Below are 18,548 nucleotides of genomic sequence, written 5' to 3' on the forward strand. Positions count from 1 at the left end.
CAGCAATAATGCACATCTACACAACTCATTGGTCAACGCTGTTGACTTTTCCCTTTTTAGCTACACCCAAAATCAATCAAGAACATGACACCTGAAGCTTAACTGGGATGGAACTACTGTGAAAAATTGTGTAATGCAACTGTGCAAGAGTTATTGCTTGTGCAGTAGGTATCCCCATTTTCCATTTCTTATTGGGTCCCAAGAGTATTTCCCTTGATCCCACCCAAAATATATACAACATAGATGGAAACAATGGAACCAATCATATAAGACAATGCATGCATTCTCACATTTGGCATTTTAGTTATACAACATTGTTTCTCACACCAAATTTATTACCAATAATTGATGCTTTACTCCTTCCTCCTCCTTACATTCTCCATAAGCTCCTATAGTCCTGTATAACTACATAATTGTTCCCCTGTTGCAGACTAAACTAAGATATCATAGTGTGATCAGACTAAACATTTCCTCCCACCAACACTAATGTTTTCAACCTCATTTTCTCTTGCTCCTTAGGCTACCTCCATTTCTCAATCTTAATTCCCTCCTGCATAAGTACACAAGACAAAATAGCAGTTAATATAGCAGAGACTTTAGGATGAACAGATTTAACACCACATGGTTGCTCAACTACAATTTGAATTATTCAGAAAATCTTCCTATGTCAAGGCTTCTTTTCCATTCTTTATGCTGTTTCTTTACCCTCACTTTTGGTGGTAGGTATATTTGTATATAATTTAAAGGATGTAGCAGTTGAATGATATTTTGAAGATCTCTTATAATGATTTTAATTCCAGGGGATCCATAAAAATCCTTGCCAAAATACCCAAAGCTGCATAGAATACTATGTTTCACACAGCTCATGAAATGTGGAACATAAAAAATTCAGTTTTAGAATAGAAAATAATTTATATTTTAAATGATCCATCTAAAAGGAAATTAAATGAGAATGGGAAATAACTCCATGCCTCTTAGATTTTCGGTTAAATTTTAGTTTTTTCCATTTGTAACAGTGCCATAGTTTAATTTAAGTAGCAGGCTCCACTTAGGGGGGAAAAGACAATTTTTCTTGTACTGTTTAAGGAAACATAATGGCATTATATTATAGGACGATTTAATGGAAAGGAAAAAGAAATTAGCATAGAGTAATATTTACATGTGGTATAGTCCTTTAAATGATAACAAAATAGTTTCATCATTATCTCTTGTGTGACCCTCCACTAACTACTAAATCACTATGTTCATTGAGCAGAAAATAGGTTTGCCTTTTAGAGAAAAATAAGATGGCTAGTTTCTAATTCCTACAATCACCACCAGACTATTAACTTGGACAACACAAGTTTTAACAGACTTAAATTAAAGTTAAGCATAAAGAAAAAATATTGTTAGATAGGTTTTAACAAACTACTATTCATGTACGAAAAAGATTGGCTATATAAAGTCTTCACCCTACTTGTTGACCTGGTAATGATAAATTTACAATGCACAGTAGCAAACCTTTTGTGGGTGGTTTTTGGATGCTTTCTGACCCTGGTGAAAAGCTGGCAAAGAAGTGGCCTTGAGATTAGGTTTTAACTTTTCTTCCTGTGTCAAAAGTACACACTGTTAAGACATGTCCCTTTATTATAACATCGAAGAGCTCAACTTTATGATAACCCATTCTTTAAATACATGCAGACACTCAAGCAATGGCAAGAGAAGGAAAGTGTACCTTTGATTTCAATTGAAGATGCGTTCTTTCTACCGCTTTTGCATAAGATTTTTCTTCTATTTTCCTTGGAAACTGATTAAAATACAAAAGATTAAAGAGTTTGATCAGAAAAAATAAAACAGTAGTTTCAAAATCTTATCAAAGATTAAGGGGTTTGATCACTAAAAATAAAACAGTAGTTTCAAAATCTCATGAGAACCCTTGATCACAAGTGCTGGATTGTGTAGACATGCATCAAGAGTCAGACCACACCTCTTTTCCTTTCTCTGCTTTAACATCAGTTTTTAGGCCGAAAGCAGTTCGCAGAGCATTCCCGCTTCTTTTAACGGCACTGTCAACCTTGGGTGACCTATTCCATTCAACAGCATCAAATTACATGCAATTGAACTCCTTATATGTTCATAAAAAAAAGTGTAATGGTGCATATTCTAATAATGAAGGAATGATGGGGGCTGAAAGTCTATGGTCTTACTGATTAACTATGGATCATGATTTTCATGTTCCTTCAATCAGCTATGGTTTAAATTGTTCCGTATTTCCACTATATTATTAAAGACTCAAAGTTTTAGTTAAATAGTCTAGTTGATAGCTCAGTTGAGTGAGTCATGGGACATGCAAGAAGAGTGCATACGTTCAAACCAAATAATGCAGTTCACACCCCCTTCCTTGTGGAAACCTCTAGCAGGATGGTTCCTCCTTTCAACCCAAAAATTAAAAAAAAAAACATTTTACTTCAATATTAGATCTATTTGGATGAACTTCTCCATAAACAATTTTAAAAGAGAACAAGATGGAAAAATTAAATAAATTTCTTCATAAGTTAAAATTAATTTATACATAAGCTAATTTGTAGAAGTTATCTCTCATTTTCCTTCTAATTTTCATCTCCTATTAGTGTTTATGAAGAAGTTTACCCAAACAAACATTATAAATTATGATATGGAAGATGGGGGAAGGGGAGCCATGGCTTAATGATTTGAATTGTTGCATTGTGACCCAAGTCACATGTTTGAGTCATAGAATCAGCATCCTGCAAATGCCAGGTAAGACTCTCTAATATACATAGTGGGTATTTTATAGTACCATGCTTTGGTAAAAGTGTACCACAACCTGGAAAAACAGAATGTTTCTATAATCGGTGTTAAGAACATGGGGCATAAGTAGTAACTGAATGTTAGTCATAGGATAACTTAACAGTCTGAATTCAGAAATTGATAGACACAATGACAAGTAAAAGGACATTGCATCAAATCTGGCTGTAAAAGGAAGTTCCAGTTGAATAAACAAACTAGCAATATGTCTAATTTGTATGTAAGCCAGATCTTACTGGACAAATCAAATATAAGTAAAGTTTATAATGTAAAATCATGACTTATTTTAGTTATACAATACATATGACCATTACCTGTTTATACTTTCCTCATTCACTCACATTTATATATTGTTTCCATGACTACCACTCTCCCACAGAAAACCAACAAAATTTGGTCACTAATCAGATTATTGTTTTTCAGCAAGCAACCATAACAGGTTAAAAACAAAGTTATGCAAACTACATGGAGGAAATGAAATAGATGAAAATAAGAAACACATTAATAATGTAGATTCAAAAACTTACTGTCCATATTCCTTTCGCAAAGATATAGATGTCAGATTCCTTGGGTCTGTCACCTTTGAAGGAACCTGCACAAGAAAAATATGGGCAATGTTCTCAAACGAAAGTGATTTTCTACTGGTACACATAACCATTTATCAACAAGAAACAGTTATACAAGCTTTCCAAAACACCTTTTCTTTAACCATAGATTTGTTTTCACCAGAAGTTTTGGGCTGATTGAAATTATTCTGGAAAGTCTTGAATGCTCGTTTGACTATGTCCTTATCTCCCATTCTCTCCATAATCAAAGATTTCCTCACTGAAGTACGTGGAGCAGGATCAAGTTGGCTTGGACCCAAGCTAAGAGACATGTGCAATGATTTATTAGGAATTTTTCTGTTCTCTGCAGTGGAAGCAGTTTCCCTCCCAGATATTGATGGAGAAATTTCCCTTTTAGTTGAAGAAGATGCAGATGCCAATGTTTTGGTGGGAGTTGATGTAGGCTTTGGATTTCTAGGGGTGGAAATTCGGGATGCCTTAGACTTAGACGTAGGTTGCATGGATTTCTTCTTCCCCTTTATTGCATTTCTTTCTCTGCTCACTGGGGTAACCTGTTCAAACTATAGATGGTGAAGAATAGAATAATGGGTAACAAAATAGCCAAAATTTAAATGTGTTAATTATTATTTAACCACTCATTGTTTCAATGATCCTAAATTTGCTGAGTACATGAATTAATGTATACCTTCTTAGATACCTTCGGATTATCCAATGTCTTATATTGTGCTTCGGTTTCTGAAGCCCATACTGGCTCATTGTTTACATCGTGTGAAATTTCATTCAAACCTTCAGCTTCACTGTTAGGACATTCTTCTTTACTTCCTCCTTGTTCAACGCAGACAACTTCTTCCTGTTTATCTATCTGGGAACTACCTGATCTTCTATCCAGTTCATCATTCACTTTCTCTCCCTCAACTGATGAACCTTGATAATCTGTTGAAACTGCAGCATACTCCCCCAAATTACTTACATCAGTCCTCACAATCTCACCGATTGAGTTGGTTTCTTGCTTAACCCCTTCACTAGAATGTTGAGCATTGGAAATATCACATTCAGCATCAGTCACAGAACTAATACAACTCAGATCTTCATCATTTTGATATTGTGATTTAACAGAATCTTTCTCCATCTGCTTCTCTTGAGCAAGCAATTCGGCTTTCCGGGCAGCAACGTTCTTGTAATGAGCTTCAAAGTAAGCTTTCTTCTGAGCAACTGATCCAGGTGTGGCACACTTCTCAACTTCTTCCAAGTACTTATTTGGTGAGAAAGCAGACCATTTCTCCCAAGACAAGGAATCGTTCTCAAATCTACCGAACGAAACAGACACTTGCAAAGCAGGATTGGAAGATGCTGTCTCCCCCATCTGCTTACACAACAGAGAGAAAAGGCATAAACGAAAGCCAAAAACAAAAACTGTGTTCATAAATACAAGGTCCCAACATAAGGACCATTCACAATAACACCAAAAGCACAGGATTTTAACAAATATAAACTGAGGAATCAACACATCAGATAAATTTGAAAGAAAAAAGAAAGAAAGAATCAATCTTTAGTCTCATAGAACCAAAAGGATAAATGGGTTGACCTTGCCTTCAAAAATTGGTGCAACAACAACTACTCGGCCGTAACCCTATAGAACCCCAAAAGACACAGAGGCATGTCCTGCAAAGAAGCAGCAGTGGGGAAAATAATCATTCGGCGGATCTCAATGGAAATGGCAAGAGTAGTAAAAGTTGTCACAATGGGACAAAAAGAAGACTTAGAAATTTGCAGCAAATGATGAGTAAAGGAATAGAAGAGACATGTGCATGTGGTGTGAGAGTGAGAGAGCACTCATTCTCAGATTCTCTCCTTAACTTCAGTTTCCACCTCACCTTTCCAAAGTAAGGGCATAATTTATCTGCTTTTTGTACTTGTGCTGTTATGTAAATTCCTAAGTCCTAGATGATAACCCCAATCATGAAAGACAAAGCAAGCAAAGCCACCAGGAGTTCTAGATCACACCACCTGCATCATACTTGCAAAGATCACTTAACTTTTAATGACATTTAAGTACCATTACTTTGCAGTGAAGGCCAAAGTGTAGTGGAACAGACAGAGTTGGACTTGATAAAATAATTGAGAAGGAAAAGCACAAAAAGAAAAGAAATGACTTTTCAGCAAAAGCATAGTTTAATGATGTGAATGAGATTAGCTGGCACAACTTATTAAGCTTCCACCAAACATAAAACAAAGTTTCATTTTCATCTTATTAACTAACTTACCATACCAATGGACTCTAGCATATGTCGCACAGAGGGGTTCAGAAACCGTGCGAGAGAGAGCCAAGACGGCGGTGGTGATAATGAGATTGGATCAACCAATAACCATGACATGAAATGGAAGGCAAAGAAAGAAGGTCCACGTGAATAAAGGTGCACAGTGTGCTAGGAAGTGTGTGAAGGTTACATACATCATACATGTGTCATGTGACAGGTTTCTCTACTAGCTGCATTAATTATCAACCTCACTTCCCCACATGTGGACCCATCAGAATTGGTTTGGTTCACTTCAACTACAAACTGTGGATTTCATATATTGAATTTTTTTACAATAACACTTGTATGTCAATGCTTAAGAATTTTGTAAGTAGTAATAAATGGTATAAGACGAGTAGGGTAATGGTAGGAACCCCAGCACAGCACCTCAAACATGGCTTGAGAGTGTGGTTGCAGAAATGGGACCAAGCCAAATAATGCAAAGGAGTATTTACGTTGGACTTGACTTCAGGCACAAGTCCTTTTCAGTTGAAACCGGACATAGCCACCATCCATCAGTGTGGCTCACCCTCTAACTTGAAGTTGATTAGATAACATTTTCCTTTGGTTTTGTCTCCCCCGCATCCTATGCTCTTAAGCTACTCTATCAGTAGCCCCACTTACACAACCATGTCAACCTTAATTAATATTCTGACCATCTACATTGTTACCTCAACAAGTATCTAGGATCAGAACCCATAAGCTACCTATCTTTGGCTTGTAATCTAATCTAAAAAGGGTATCTAAAATGAGAACCCTTTTTGAGGTGCGTGAAATTTTTTGTCATTCAATTTCTTATAGCTATTTCTCTCCTACTCAAAATAATTTTCAATCTCTTCTAGCAAGCTTCAAATCGTGTTGTTACTAAAGAAATAATGTACAAAAGTGGTGAGTAGTTGATGAGAGTCAAGTAAAGGAGGTTTTTATTAATGAAGGAAGAGGCAATTCACCATCACACTTGAAGTTCTTCCTTCTAGTCTTCTCAAAATTAAAAGAAGACATTAAATAAAGAGAGGCCCAAGCCCAAAGCCCAAGCCCAAGCCCAAGCCCAAGCCCATCCTATGAAGGGCAAGGCCAAGTTTTAAATAATAAAGAATATTGTTTGAAGGTGCTTAGAGGGAAACATTAGAAACCTCTATTGTTAAAGCATCTTTTAGTCTTTAGTTAGGAGTCTTAGGGGGGGTGTGTTAGTAGATAGGTGTAGGAGTAGAAAAGGAGGTGCCAAAGTGAAGGAAGAGGTCACACCTTCCTCATGCTTTGTTTTAGGCGCCAATTCTAGAAGCTTTTTAGGAGGGAGTTTTTGAATTTGTGTAGCTTACATTTCAGCACCTTAGGTTATAAATAGAGGTGCTCTCTTTGTAAATTTCAGATTGGAATTAATCTAAGAAAACTCTACTCAAATTTTGAGTGAACTTTGGAGAGCTTTGAGCCTTCTTCTCTAGTCTTATCTTGATGGATCAATGGAGTCCTCAAGTGGCAGCATCACTCTCATCTAGGAGCATTCCACACTTCTAGTGGCGAGATCATCCATCCTCCTTCCATCTTCATGAGCATTTCTTCTCTCCTTCCTTTCTTCTTTGTTAATTCTTTGTTCTAAGCTTGTTGTCTTGTTATTTGGTTCGGCTTTTCTTGTTTTCCAGCACCTATTTTCTGTTCTTGCCTTTTAATTTCTCTTTTGTTCGGTTCAAATGTTTGCTTATTCAATTCTGTTCGGTTCCTTTTAATGTTACCTCTCTTTGTTGATTCAATTTGACAATATGTGGAGCATCCAAATGAGTATGGGATTTGGTACTAGTTTTTGGTGAGTTCTTGTCTTAGAACAATGATCCAACTCTAAGAAAAGTGTCTCTATAATGTCCAGCTCAAGGTGATTCCTAAGAATGTTAAGAATCATTCTCTATATGGCTAGTGGAATCACATCATGTGGTATCATGAGTCTTAGGTTCTTCTTGTTTAATTGTTGAGTTGTGTGCACTTTAATTTCAAGAGCTCTTTAATTTTCTTGCAATTTAAGTTTCTGTTTTAGGTATTAATTGAGTTTTCTTGCTGTTTTTTCTTTTGATACACCAAGTGCTTGTGAAAAGGTTTATGGCACTCATTATTCATATGAGTATGGTTGCTCTTTTGGAATGGCATTCTCCTTCCTAGAGTTTACCTTAAGCTTCCTTTCACTTGTTATTATTTTTTGTCATATGTCTTTTAATTTTGTAATCATGTCAAGTTTTGTCTTAGTCATGTTATTCCATAATTGTCATTACTTCTAGTAGTACTTTTATTATTTTTGATTGTTTCTTGCTTTAGTGTCATATAATTTTCTGAATTGATATTGATCCTTTGTGCATTTTCTTTTTAGAATTGAGTTCATACTTTTATTCTAGGCCTATACAAGTTCCAATACATCATTTTCCATTATGTCTTTGCTAGTTCATAATTCTGTTTTTTATTCCTATTAGGATTTCTCTGTTTCTAAAAAAAAGTGCTTACTGTTTTTCCTTATTGCAATTGATTTACTCACTGGAAAATTCTGAAATTCTGGATTTGTGATATTCAAAGTGTTAGAAAAGAGTAGAAAAAAGAATCATTCAAAAATTCAAAGTACACAAAAAATGATAAATAAAATAAAAAAAAGTGTACAATTCTGCCGAAAAGAATACGGTAATCTGGCAGCGATTTTAAAAAATTTATCTCAATTAATTGGCTTACTGTTTTTAATTGATTCCAGTGCCATTATTGAGTTAACATCTTGAAGTTTCTATGGTTTAAATTTCATAATCCAGTTCGCTCTACATCATTCCAGTTAAATAAGTGAATATCAAGCACAGTTTGCATTTTAAAAAAAAAAAATTCCAGTAGCTAATTTTTGTTTTCTTCATCTACTCTAGTGCTTTTCCTTAAGTATTCTTTTGTGTGCCTACTTTTCTCATTGAGTTCTTTATTTTCTTAATTGTCTTTCATTCTTACTCTTTGAGTTTGTCTTACATATAGTTTTCCTTTTGCAATTACCTTTCTTTGCTTATACCTTTTTCTTGTTTGTCTTTATTGTTTCATTGGTTTTGTGGTGGTTGCCTTTGAGATTGGTGTGCTTGCTTTGACATCTTTCATTTGAGGATTCCAAGGCCTCAAGATCAGATTGGTGCAAGGACATTATTTCTTTGAGAGTGACCTCTTTTTCTGCCTCATTTCACTTCGGCATTCTTGCTGGCCACACTCACTGTTTTTGCTAATTTTGTTGCTTAACTTGTTTGCTGTTTTTGTGTGTTTGCTGTTTTTTTATTTCCAAAATGGCTGGATTTTCAAGTGATGCATCATACAAGCAGAATTCTCCATCCAAAGCTTCAATCCTTGGTGAATTACATGAAGCTCAAAGAACCATTAGACGGTTGGAGGAGAAATTGCAAAAGATGGAGGTGCAACAAGCTAGACCATCTCCTTCAATTCATGATGAGCATCATAGACCTTCCACAAGAGCTTCTTCAAATGATTTTGGTCGTGAAGATGAGCATAGGAGAAGGAGACCTCCACCCCAAGTCCATGGACAAAGACATCATCACCAAGGGGAAAGAACTCACTACGGCAATGGCTTTTATCATGATGCAAAGTCAAGGCTTCCTTCGGTCAAGCTACCTTGTTTTAATGGCTCTAGTGATCCTAATGTATATTTAGATTGGGAGGCTAAGTGTGAACAAATATTTGAGATCCATGAGATCCAAGATGAGCATAAGCTTAAGCTAGCCACCCTAGAGTTTAGTGATTATGCCATGAAATGGTGGCATGGAATTGTAAAGGACATTATCTATCACAAGGGTCCTCCCGTGGACTCTTGGAACTCTTTAAAGGATCATATGCGCGCTAGGTTTGTGCCCCCACATTTTAGGAAAGACCTCATGTTGAGACTCCAACGGTTTCAACAAGGCACGCTAAATGTGGATGAATATTATAAGGAGCTTGAGACGCTTGTGCTTAAAATTGAATTAGAAGAAAGTGAGGAAGCAATGATTGCTAGGTTTGTGAGTGGTCTTAGGAAGGATATTCAAGACATTGTTGAGTTACAAGAGTATTCATCATTGGGCTCTTTAGTTCATCTTGCAATGAAGGTGGAAGCCCAACTTGCTAAGAAAAACTCTTTCAAAAATGCTTCCAATGATGGATACTACTCCAAGTCTTGGAGAAACAAAAATTCTTTTTCTAAACATCCTTCCAAAGATTCTTCTTTCAAACCCAAGGATCCTACGCCATCTACTTCTAGGCCTAAATTCCCAATTAAATCGTCTAGTCAAAAGTGTTTTAAATGTTTGGGATATGGTCACATTGCTGCTAATTGCCCTTCTAAACGAAGTATGTACATGCATGAAGGCATTGTAGTTAGTGAGCATGATTCCAATTCACCTAGGCATTCTTCACCTTCTAGACCATCAAGTGAAAATGAGAGTGAAAGTCCTTGTGAAGGTGACTTATTGATGGTAAGACGTATGTTGGGCACAATTCCAAAATCTTTGAATGATACTCAAAGAGAAAATATTTTTCACACCCGATGTCTTATCAACAACAAGTTATGTTTCTTGATTATTGATGGGGGAAGTTGCACTAATGTGGCTAGTACAAGAGTTGTGGAGAAGTTAGCCTTACCCACTATCTCTCATACCAAGCCCTACAAATTACAATGGCTTAGTGAAGTAGGTGAAATCATGGTGAATAAACAAGTCCTCATTAACTTTGCAATAGGAAAGTATAAAGATGAGGTTTTATGTGATGTTGTGCCCATGGAAGCATCTCATCTTCTTTTAGGAAGGCCTTGGCAATATGATAGACATGTTTTACATGATGGCCTATCCAATACAATGTCTTTTTCCTTCCTAGGGCGCAAGGTTATATTAAAACCCCTCTCTCCCAAAGAGGTTCATGAGGACCAAATAAAAATGAAAACTAAAAGAGAAAATGAGAAAGAAAAAGAAGTAAGTACTACACCGAGTCACACCATTTTCTCCTCTAAATCCATCATGTTGACTCGTGCTATACCTCAAATGGACCCTCCAAGGTCTTCTTCTTCTTTATCTTTTTCATTACCCAAGGTTCCTATTTCAACACCACCTTGGTTAAAATATGTTAGGGATGATTTTTTCATACCTCCTAATGGGTTTCACCATTTAAGAGGTCTTTTTCCAAAAAACATCATCATTCCCAAACAAATTTTTCCAACTTGGTCGATTTATAGGACATCCTTTTCTGCAATCCCTTTGGTTCCATCTGCTAAGTCATGTCTTCCTTTTTCTTACACTTTTGATTGTAAAAGTAAACTGACTTTGTTATATGCAGGGATTCAGAATTCGTGGACGAATTCTCTCCAACTCGGGGAGTATGATGAGAGTCAAGTAAAGGAGGTTTTTATTAATGAAGGAAGAGGCAATTCACCATCACACTTGAAGTTCTTCCTTCTAGTCTTCTCAAAATTAAAAGAAGACATTAAATAAAAGAGAGGCCCAAGCCCAAAGCCCAAGCCCAAGTCCATCCTATGAAGGGCAAGGCCAAGTTTTAAATAATAAAGAATATTGTTTGAAGGTGCTTAGAGGGAAACATTAGAAACCTCTATTGTTAAAGCATCTTTTAGTCTTTAGTTAGGAGTCTTAGGGGGGGGTGTTAGTAGATAGGTGTAGGAGTAGAAAAGGAGGTGTCAAAGTGAAGGAAGAGGTCACACCTTCCTCATGCTTTGTTTTAGGCGCCAATTCTAGAAGCTTTTTAGGAGGGAGTTTTTGAATTTGTGTAGCTTACATTTCAGCACCTTAGGTTATAAATAGAGGTGCTCTCTTTGTAAATTTCAGATTGGAATTAATCTAAGAAAACTCTACTCAAGTTTTGAGTGAACTTTGGAGAGCTTTGAGCCTTCTTCTCTAGTCTTATCTTGATGGATCAATGGAGTCCTCAAGTGGCGGCATCACTCTCATCTAGGAGCATTCCACACTTCTAGTGGCGAGATCATCCATCCTCCTTCCATCTTCATGAGCATTTCTTCTCTCCTTCCTTTCTTCTTTGTTAATTCTTTGTTCTAAGCTTGTTGTCTTGTTATTTGGTTCGGCTTTTCTTGTTTTCCAGCACCTATTTTCTGTTCTTGCCTTTTAATTTCTCTTTTGTTTGGTTCAAATGTTTGCTTATTCAATTCTGTTCGGTTCCTTTTAATTTTACCTCTCTTTGTTGATTCAATTTGACAATATGTGGAGCATCCAAATGAGTATGGGATTTGGTACTAGTTTTTGGTGAGTTCTTGTCTTAGAACAATGATCCAACTCTAAGAAAAGTGCCTCTATAATGTCCAGCTCAAGGTGATTCCTAAGAATGTCAAGAATCATTCTCTATATGGCTAGTGGAATCACATCAGTAGTGTATACATATATGCTTGTGATAAAAAAACCAACAAGGTCCAGTACAATACATTGATAACCGGATACAAAAAGTATATTGGTTTTGTTTGGGTAGTGTTTTTAATAAGCAATTTTGAATCAAAAATAAAATTAATTTGTTGGGTTTACAACAATAAACAAGAAAATACAATAACAATATTGAAAAGAAAACACTTTTATTAATATTAGAAGGTTCTATAATCACATAGTCTCACACAATATAGTGTGTCGTCTACACATATATTGGTCTCTATATATAAAACTTAATGATCGAAATACCAAAAATTCATTTAAGGAAAATCATTAAAACAATTACAACAAAGACATACTAGACGGTCTAACAAGTCTTAATACTACTAGATAGTCTGTAGTAAACATTCTTTTGTTCCCTTCCATCAAACAGTATAATTGTCTAATTGCACTCTCCAGCAGATCGTTTAATAAACATGATTTAGAGTCAATCATCACAATTATCCACCTTGACTCCAAATCATGAAAGAGCATCCAACATCATCTTCCTTTGTCCTCACACAAAAAAATTAATTCGCTCTAGACATTGTTTGAACCTTGATCTTTGCAAGGATTTCGTAACCACATATGTTGGATTATCATTAAAGGTTATCTCCTCGATTCTGACCACCCTAGACTCAATAACATCTCTCAAGAAGTGTAGTCTAACATTTATCTATTTGGTCCTCTCGCGGTAGATCCAATGATGTGGTAGATCTTATTATTACCTAGATGAATGGCACATAGTAACACAATACTCAATTCTCTAATCACAATGAGTAGCACACAGTCATGCACAATACTTACCTCTCTAATCATCTTTTTCAATCATAGTGTTTCATTCACCCATTTGTGAGCATGATATACTCTACCTATGTAGTAGATAAAGCCACCACTGGTTGTAAACTAGATTTCCAGCAAATTGTAGTTCCAAATAATGTAAAATCATGCCCAAAAAGTGACTATCTAGTATTAACACTCCCTGCATAATCAATGTCTACAACCCCTTTATAACAACTTTGTTATGGGTAGATCATCTATACACTAAACCTGAAGATATTGTTCCATTCAAATATCTTAGCACCCACTTCAAAGCCTCTCATTGAGCATATCCAGGATCTGCCATGAACTTGTTAACCACGCTAACAACATGCGCCAAATCCGGTTTGCTACAAACCAACACATACATGATGCTCCCTATGTTAGAATGTATGACTGAAACAAAATAGGGGTGAATCGTTTTTGCAAAGACTAGAGTTAGATTGAAAAGATCAATTAAATCAATCAATTGATTCAACTAGTTATTTAACAGATTTACAGTTTTGTAAAAAATATAAACCTGTTGTTTTACAAACAACTTATTTTTTTATGCAGAATATAAAGAACAAAATTTAAAATAGTTTATCGGAGTAAAGAAGAGATATTCACACAAAAATTTATATTGGTTCACTTTTAATCAAGAGCTACATCCAGTCTGCAGCACACCACTGAGAATTCATTAAGTAATCAAAATCAGAGTATAAAACAGCCAAGAGTGTTGATCTTGAACCCTTCAAGAACACACAACACTCTCAATAAAAACATAGTTTCCAGAAACACTATTTGAAACTATTTTACAACACAATGCAGATTAAAAGAAAGAATTAGAATACACATGAGCTTTACACAATTGAAGAACAGAAGATGAAATAACCCAAAATCATATTTCACATAGAAGCAATGATCCAAGATGATTCTTAAAGCTCTTTGATCTTCTCTCTTGAAAAACTTTATTGTAGTCACGAAACTTGAATAAAAGTTTTTTCAACTGATTTAAAACACAAAACAACTAACTAAAATTAACACAAATTTGAAACATAAAACTTTCAAAAGAGATTCCAAATCATACGAACTTGGATCACAACTAAGTGCAAAATAACAACTAAAAATCTACCCAACTACACCACACAACAACAACAAATTCTTCAAGTTGGATTTGGAAATCATCAAAGCAACCTTATTTAACAATCTCCCCCTATTTGATGATGACAAATCTCTAGTTGTTTGTGTTGTGGATTTTGATTTTAGGAAATCCTGCAAAACAGAAAGATATAACATGCAATCCACACAATTCAAGTATAACAGGATATCCAAGACAAATTTCTAAATAACTTATAAAGCATTACGGTTTCTACATAACCACACACTGTAGCTGAAAATTATAACAACAAAAACACTTCTCCCCCTTTTGTCTTCACAAATAGTTAGGTCTATTAGTGTCTAAGTTCAAGAGGGGGGGAGAACAAATTGATTTTAAAAAGAACAAATTTATTTTCTTATTACTTTATCAAAACTAGAAACTTAATCAGATTAGTTTTAAAATCAGACACCTTAACAACAACAAAGATTAAGAAAGATTCTACAACAAGAAATCCAACTTTGAATCTTTAACAACAAATCTTGAAAAGAATATGAATCTTGAACAAAGTTATTTTAAAGATTTTATTACTCTCTTTAAACAACCAACACACAGATTCATGTATCCACAAGCAACCAAGAACTTTTTCAGAATCATGAAGAACAGTATATGACAGCCAATAAATAACAAATTTAATTTCAGATCAATAGATTTATTTTATCATAGATTATCAATTTTGCAGAAATGAATGCAAGGATTGAGAAGAATAAGGCACACACAGTTTATATTGGTTCACTCATCAAGAGTTACATCCAGTCTCACCTCACACCAATGTGGATTCCATTAAATCAACAAACAACACACTTACAAAACCTTGTGGTTCTTGAACCCTTCAATAAACCCTATCAAGAAGTGCTAATACCATCACCTTTACACAAGAAAGAATAAGGAAAGAAAGCATCTGAAAAGAAGATGCAAAAAACCTAAAATAGAACCACTTTTCTGCAGCACAACAATGACAAAACCTCAAACCTTGACCAAGGCACACAATGAACAAGCACACTTGAAATTCTTAAGAGAACCTTTCAAGAAAACATTCAAATTTTTTATCTCTCACTAAAAACTCTTTGATTTGTGTTAAAAAACGTGATAGCTCAGTCTCTCTTCATGTGAGATGTGCCTCTCTTTATATAGAAAACAATTTATAATAATTTTTCAAAAAACAGTTAAAAGTTGTTATAAAAAGAACAGGTTGAAATTAAAATAAATGGATTATTTTTCTGAAAAAGCAAAAGAAGATTTTCAAACCACTTCCGGCTCAACTTAACGGTAATAAAAGGGCTGAAACAAACTTTTTGGTGCCAAAACATAATTTTGAAAAAGCTTTAACAAAAGAGCACCAGTGTAGAAAGAATCTATTGTTTTATAGAACAACATATTTGTATTTGTGCAGAAAACTGATAAGAAAACTTCAGGTTGATTTTGAGAAACCTTTTAAAGAATTTCTTGTGCTTGAGCTCACTACCTTGGTTAGGGATATGAGGTAGATCATAATGCAAAAGACTACCTTAAACAACCTCTAACCTATATGACCACTAATTACAATATTATAAACCTTCAAAGTTATTTTCTATATCAAACACACACTAGGACATGTTGTGAATAAGCTTCTTCATCTTCAACAGATATTACATAGATTAAACAAAATAATAGTTCAAAATCTAGAAGATGATACAATTTAAGAGTCTCTCCCATACTAGAATTTTGAAAGTTGGTTCTGAACAATTTCAATTTGTCCATCCAAGTGTTGAAATCGTGTTGCAAATAATGTTGAACATAGGCTTTGATGTCTCCAAATCCAAGTGGATTGCTTGAAGACTTTGTTGTTGGTTGTGTGTGTGTGTTTTATGTAGTTTGAATTTGTTAATCCATTCAAAGTTATGATCCAAGGTTGTTTGAATCAAGTTCTTTTGAAAAATAAATGTTTTCTAAAGAAAGTGGAAAATCAACCTGTTAAATGTCGATTCAACCGGTTGTTTTACACTTAGTGTTTTTGAAAAAGATTGAAATTAGTTGACCTTGCTGTCAAGCCAATTCAATCGGTTGAGTTTTGAAAATTCTTAACAGAATTCTGTTAAAGTGGTTTAATCTATTTTAATTGTTTTAAAATTGATTTGGCTCTTACATTAAATGTTTTTAGCAACTAATTGGAGTTTAAATAATTTATTTCTCTCTTGACTACTGTATTTCTGTAAGAACTTTTATTGTGTAGATCTAGAGGTTGTTATGAGATATGTGGTGTTTTTGTCAAAGGTGGTGTGTGTTCTTGAAGGGTTCAAGATCACTTTGGTATGTGTTGTGTAATCAAGGTGTTTGATTGCTTAGTGGAATACTCAGAGGTTTTTGAGAACTGGATGTAGCTCTTGGTAAATAGTGAACTAGATAAAAATTTGTGTTGATCTTTCTATCTCTTATCTCTTTTAAATCTATTATGCTTTGGTTTTTAATAACTGTTGACAAAAAACAACCGATTGTTTCGCAAAAACAACCGATTGATTTTCTGGAATCATATTAAAAATAGATTTGTTTTTGGCTGAACTGATTTGTACTTCATTGATTTCTCATTGGCTTTCAATCTACCTTCAAAATTTACGAAAATATTTCATAAACAATTCACCCCCTTCTTGTTTAAGGCCTACATTTCTAACAAATAACTCAGTGATCCTTCTGATCACTTTCTATGGTGTCCATGCGATTGATCATCAGCCTTTCAAATTGGGACATTGGAATCCCATGATATACAGGTGACTCATAACTAACAAGAGCATGCATTGAGTAGTGTTATGCAACACCAGCACTTGATCTAGCCTCATCATTAAAACCTGCATTTCTACTTGATCCAGCAAAGGGACCAACAAAATCGTCATCTTTGCTAACCCACATGTTATTCACTTTTATAAATCCCATTTTGTTAAGTGAACCATTGTTAATTTCTTGAGATGGTTTTACCACCTCTGTTAGTTCTTCATCTAGGTTAACTTCAAAATATTCAAGAAATTTATAAACAAGTATAACATAAGGGAAGCACTAGTCACTTAACCTCACCTATTTCTGCAGGTGCTCCTTGTTGATTTATCTCGGCAAGTATACCGAATCAATTGTAATATAGTACTATTTAAAGTACGAATGTCGAACCCACAGGGAACAATTCTAATTAAGATGTTATGTTATAAAACTCATTAAGTATAGAAAATAATTTTGAGAACTTCTTCATAACCAAATTAATGATTCTTCAGAAATAACTCAAAGTTAAGATTTGATTCAACAAGTAACAAAGCTAACTTATCAAATATAAATAAAAATACTTGGGATTGAATTGTGTCTATCTTAATCATCTGTATTTTGGAATAATACAATATATAATACTTAAAACTACTTATTCTTGATGCTTAATTTAAAGTCATTCACCTGATTTCTCACAGATGAAATTCATAAGATGATTTCTCAAACACTGATTCCTCATATATCTACAAATCATCCAACTTTATTAAAAGAATTATGATGCAATTAATAACTTGAAATTTATTCCTAGCATTACAAGTTATCAAGTATTTTCGTCTATTTCATATCCTTAAAAATATTTTCCAGTTAAATTTAAGGATCAAAATCTAGACTCCATTGAAGCACTCAACATGAAACGAAAATATCAAGAACAAGTAGAAAATATTATATATATATATATATATATATATATATATATATATATATATCACCAAGAATACATTTGATCAGAATAAATTACATTCAATCCCAAGTTAGAAAGAACTTAGCCACTCATGATAGCTCCTCCAATCTTCATTTTTTATCTGATTTGCATAAGAAGAGCTTATCTGAGCAGATTCTCCTCTTAAGAACAGAGTCTTCTTCTCTTTCTCTCACTTAGCTCTGTCTAAAATCCTCATTTCTTTTCCACTGTGTCTGTTTTAACTTTGTTCCAAAATTTATTTAATAAAGTTTAGCTCAAGCAAGCCAGTCTAGCTTAGGCTAGATCATTCGATGTTGTTTTAGCTTGGGCGAAAAATTCTAGCCTGAGCTAGATAAGTACTGCAACATTAATTTAATTTGGATAATTTTAGCCTGAGCTAAATCTTCTAGCTTGAGCTAGATGCTTCCTTTATATTTTTCTTCTTTTCTCTTTCTTGTGATCCAATCAAGTCTTTGCTTTCTTTCTTTTAATTCTTCATATTCATCTAAAATTTACCCAAGAATTGGGATTAAATTTCTTCATTTGTTTCCTGGTTCAAAATATATAATCGGATTCAATAATTCTCATATTAGGATAATTTTTTGACATTAAGCAACAATTAAGTTCCAAAGTGTTCAATTTTCTCAATTATAAATACTACACATTGACACTTATCACTCTTTGAAGACATGGATCCAGTTGACCTTGATATTCTTTATGATGCAATAGATCAACACAAGATCGTGTTCAGTAACCACAACATGATTGCTCCCCTTTGGAGTTAACATCCAGGCAGTGATGTAGGGAATGACTCTTTCATCCAGTTTGAGAGCACCA

General features: G+C 34.4%; 1 protein-coding gene across 17 annotated transcripts; it reads right to left on the reverse strand.

The window, feature by feature from the left end:
- Positions 1–267: 267 nt before the first annotated feature.
- Positions 268–5,979, reverse strand: LOC137806508 (protein WVD2-like 7). 17 transcript variants are annotated; one of them, XR_011080357.1, is made up of 10 exons: positions 5,636–5,823; positions 5,246–5,378; positions 4,962–5,033; positions 4,057–4,734; positions 3,503–3,922; positions 3,333–3,397; positions 1,914–2,063; positions 1,715–1,786; positions 1,501–1,587; positions 268–550 (listed from the first exon to the last, which is right to left on the reverse strand). XR_011080357.1 is itself a non-coding variant. In XM_068606673.1 (10 exons), the coding sequence occupies exons 4-10, from the start codon at positions 4,732–4,734 to the stop codon at positions 521–523; spliced, it is 1,449 nt and encodes a 482-aa protein (XP_068462774.1). In that variant the 5' UTR covers positions 4,962–5,033; positions 5,246–5,378; positions 5,636–5,979; the 3' UTR covers positions 268–520. The 17 variants fall into 17 exon arrangements, 13 of the variants coding, with proteins under 13 accessions (XP_068462774.1, XP_068462781.1, XP_068462779.1 ...); XM_068606673.1 differs by having other exon boundaries at positions 1,967–2,063; positions 5,636–5,979; XM_068606680.1 differs by having other exon boundaries at positions 1,967–2,063; positions 4,069–4,734; positions 4,957–5,033; positions 5,641–5,823.
- Between the last annotated feature and the right edge of the window lie 12,569 nt (positions 5,980–18,548).

The sequence above is a fragment of the Phaseolus vulgaris genome, chromosome 3 (genome assembly GCF_000499845.2).
Source record: "Phaseolus vulgaris cultivar G19833 chromosome 3, P. vulgaris v2.0, whole genome shotgun sequence".
Taxonomy (NCBI): domain Eukaryota; kingdom Viridiplantae; phylum Streptophyta; class Magnoliopsida; order Fabales; family Fabaceae; genus Phaseolus; species Phaseolus vulgaris.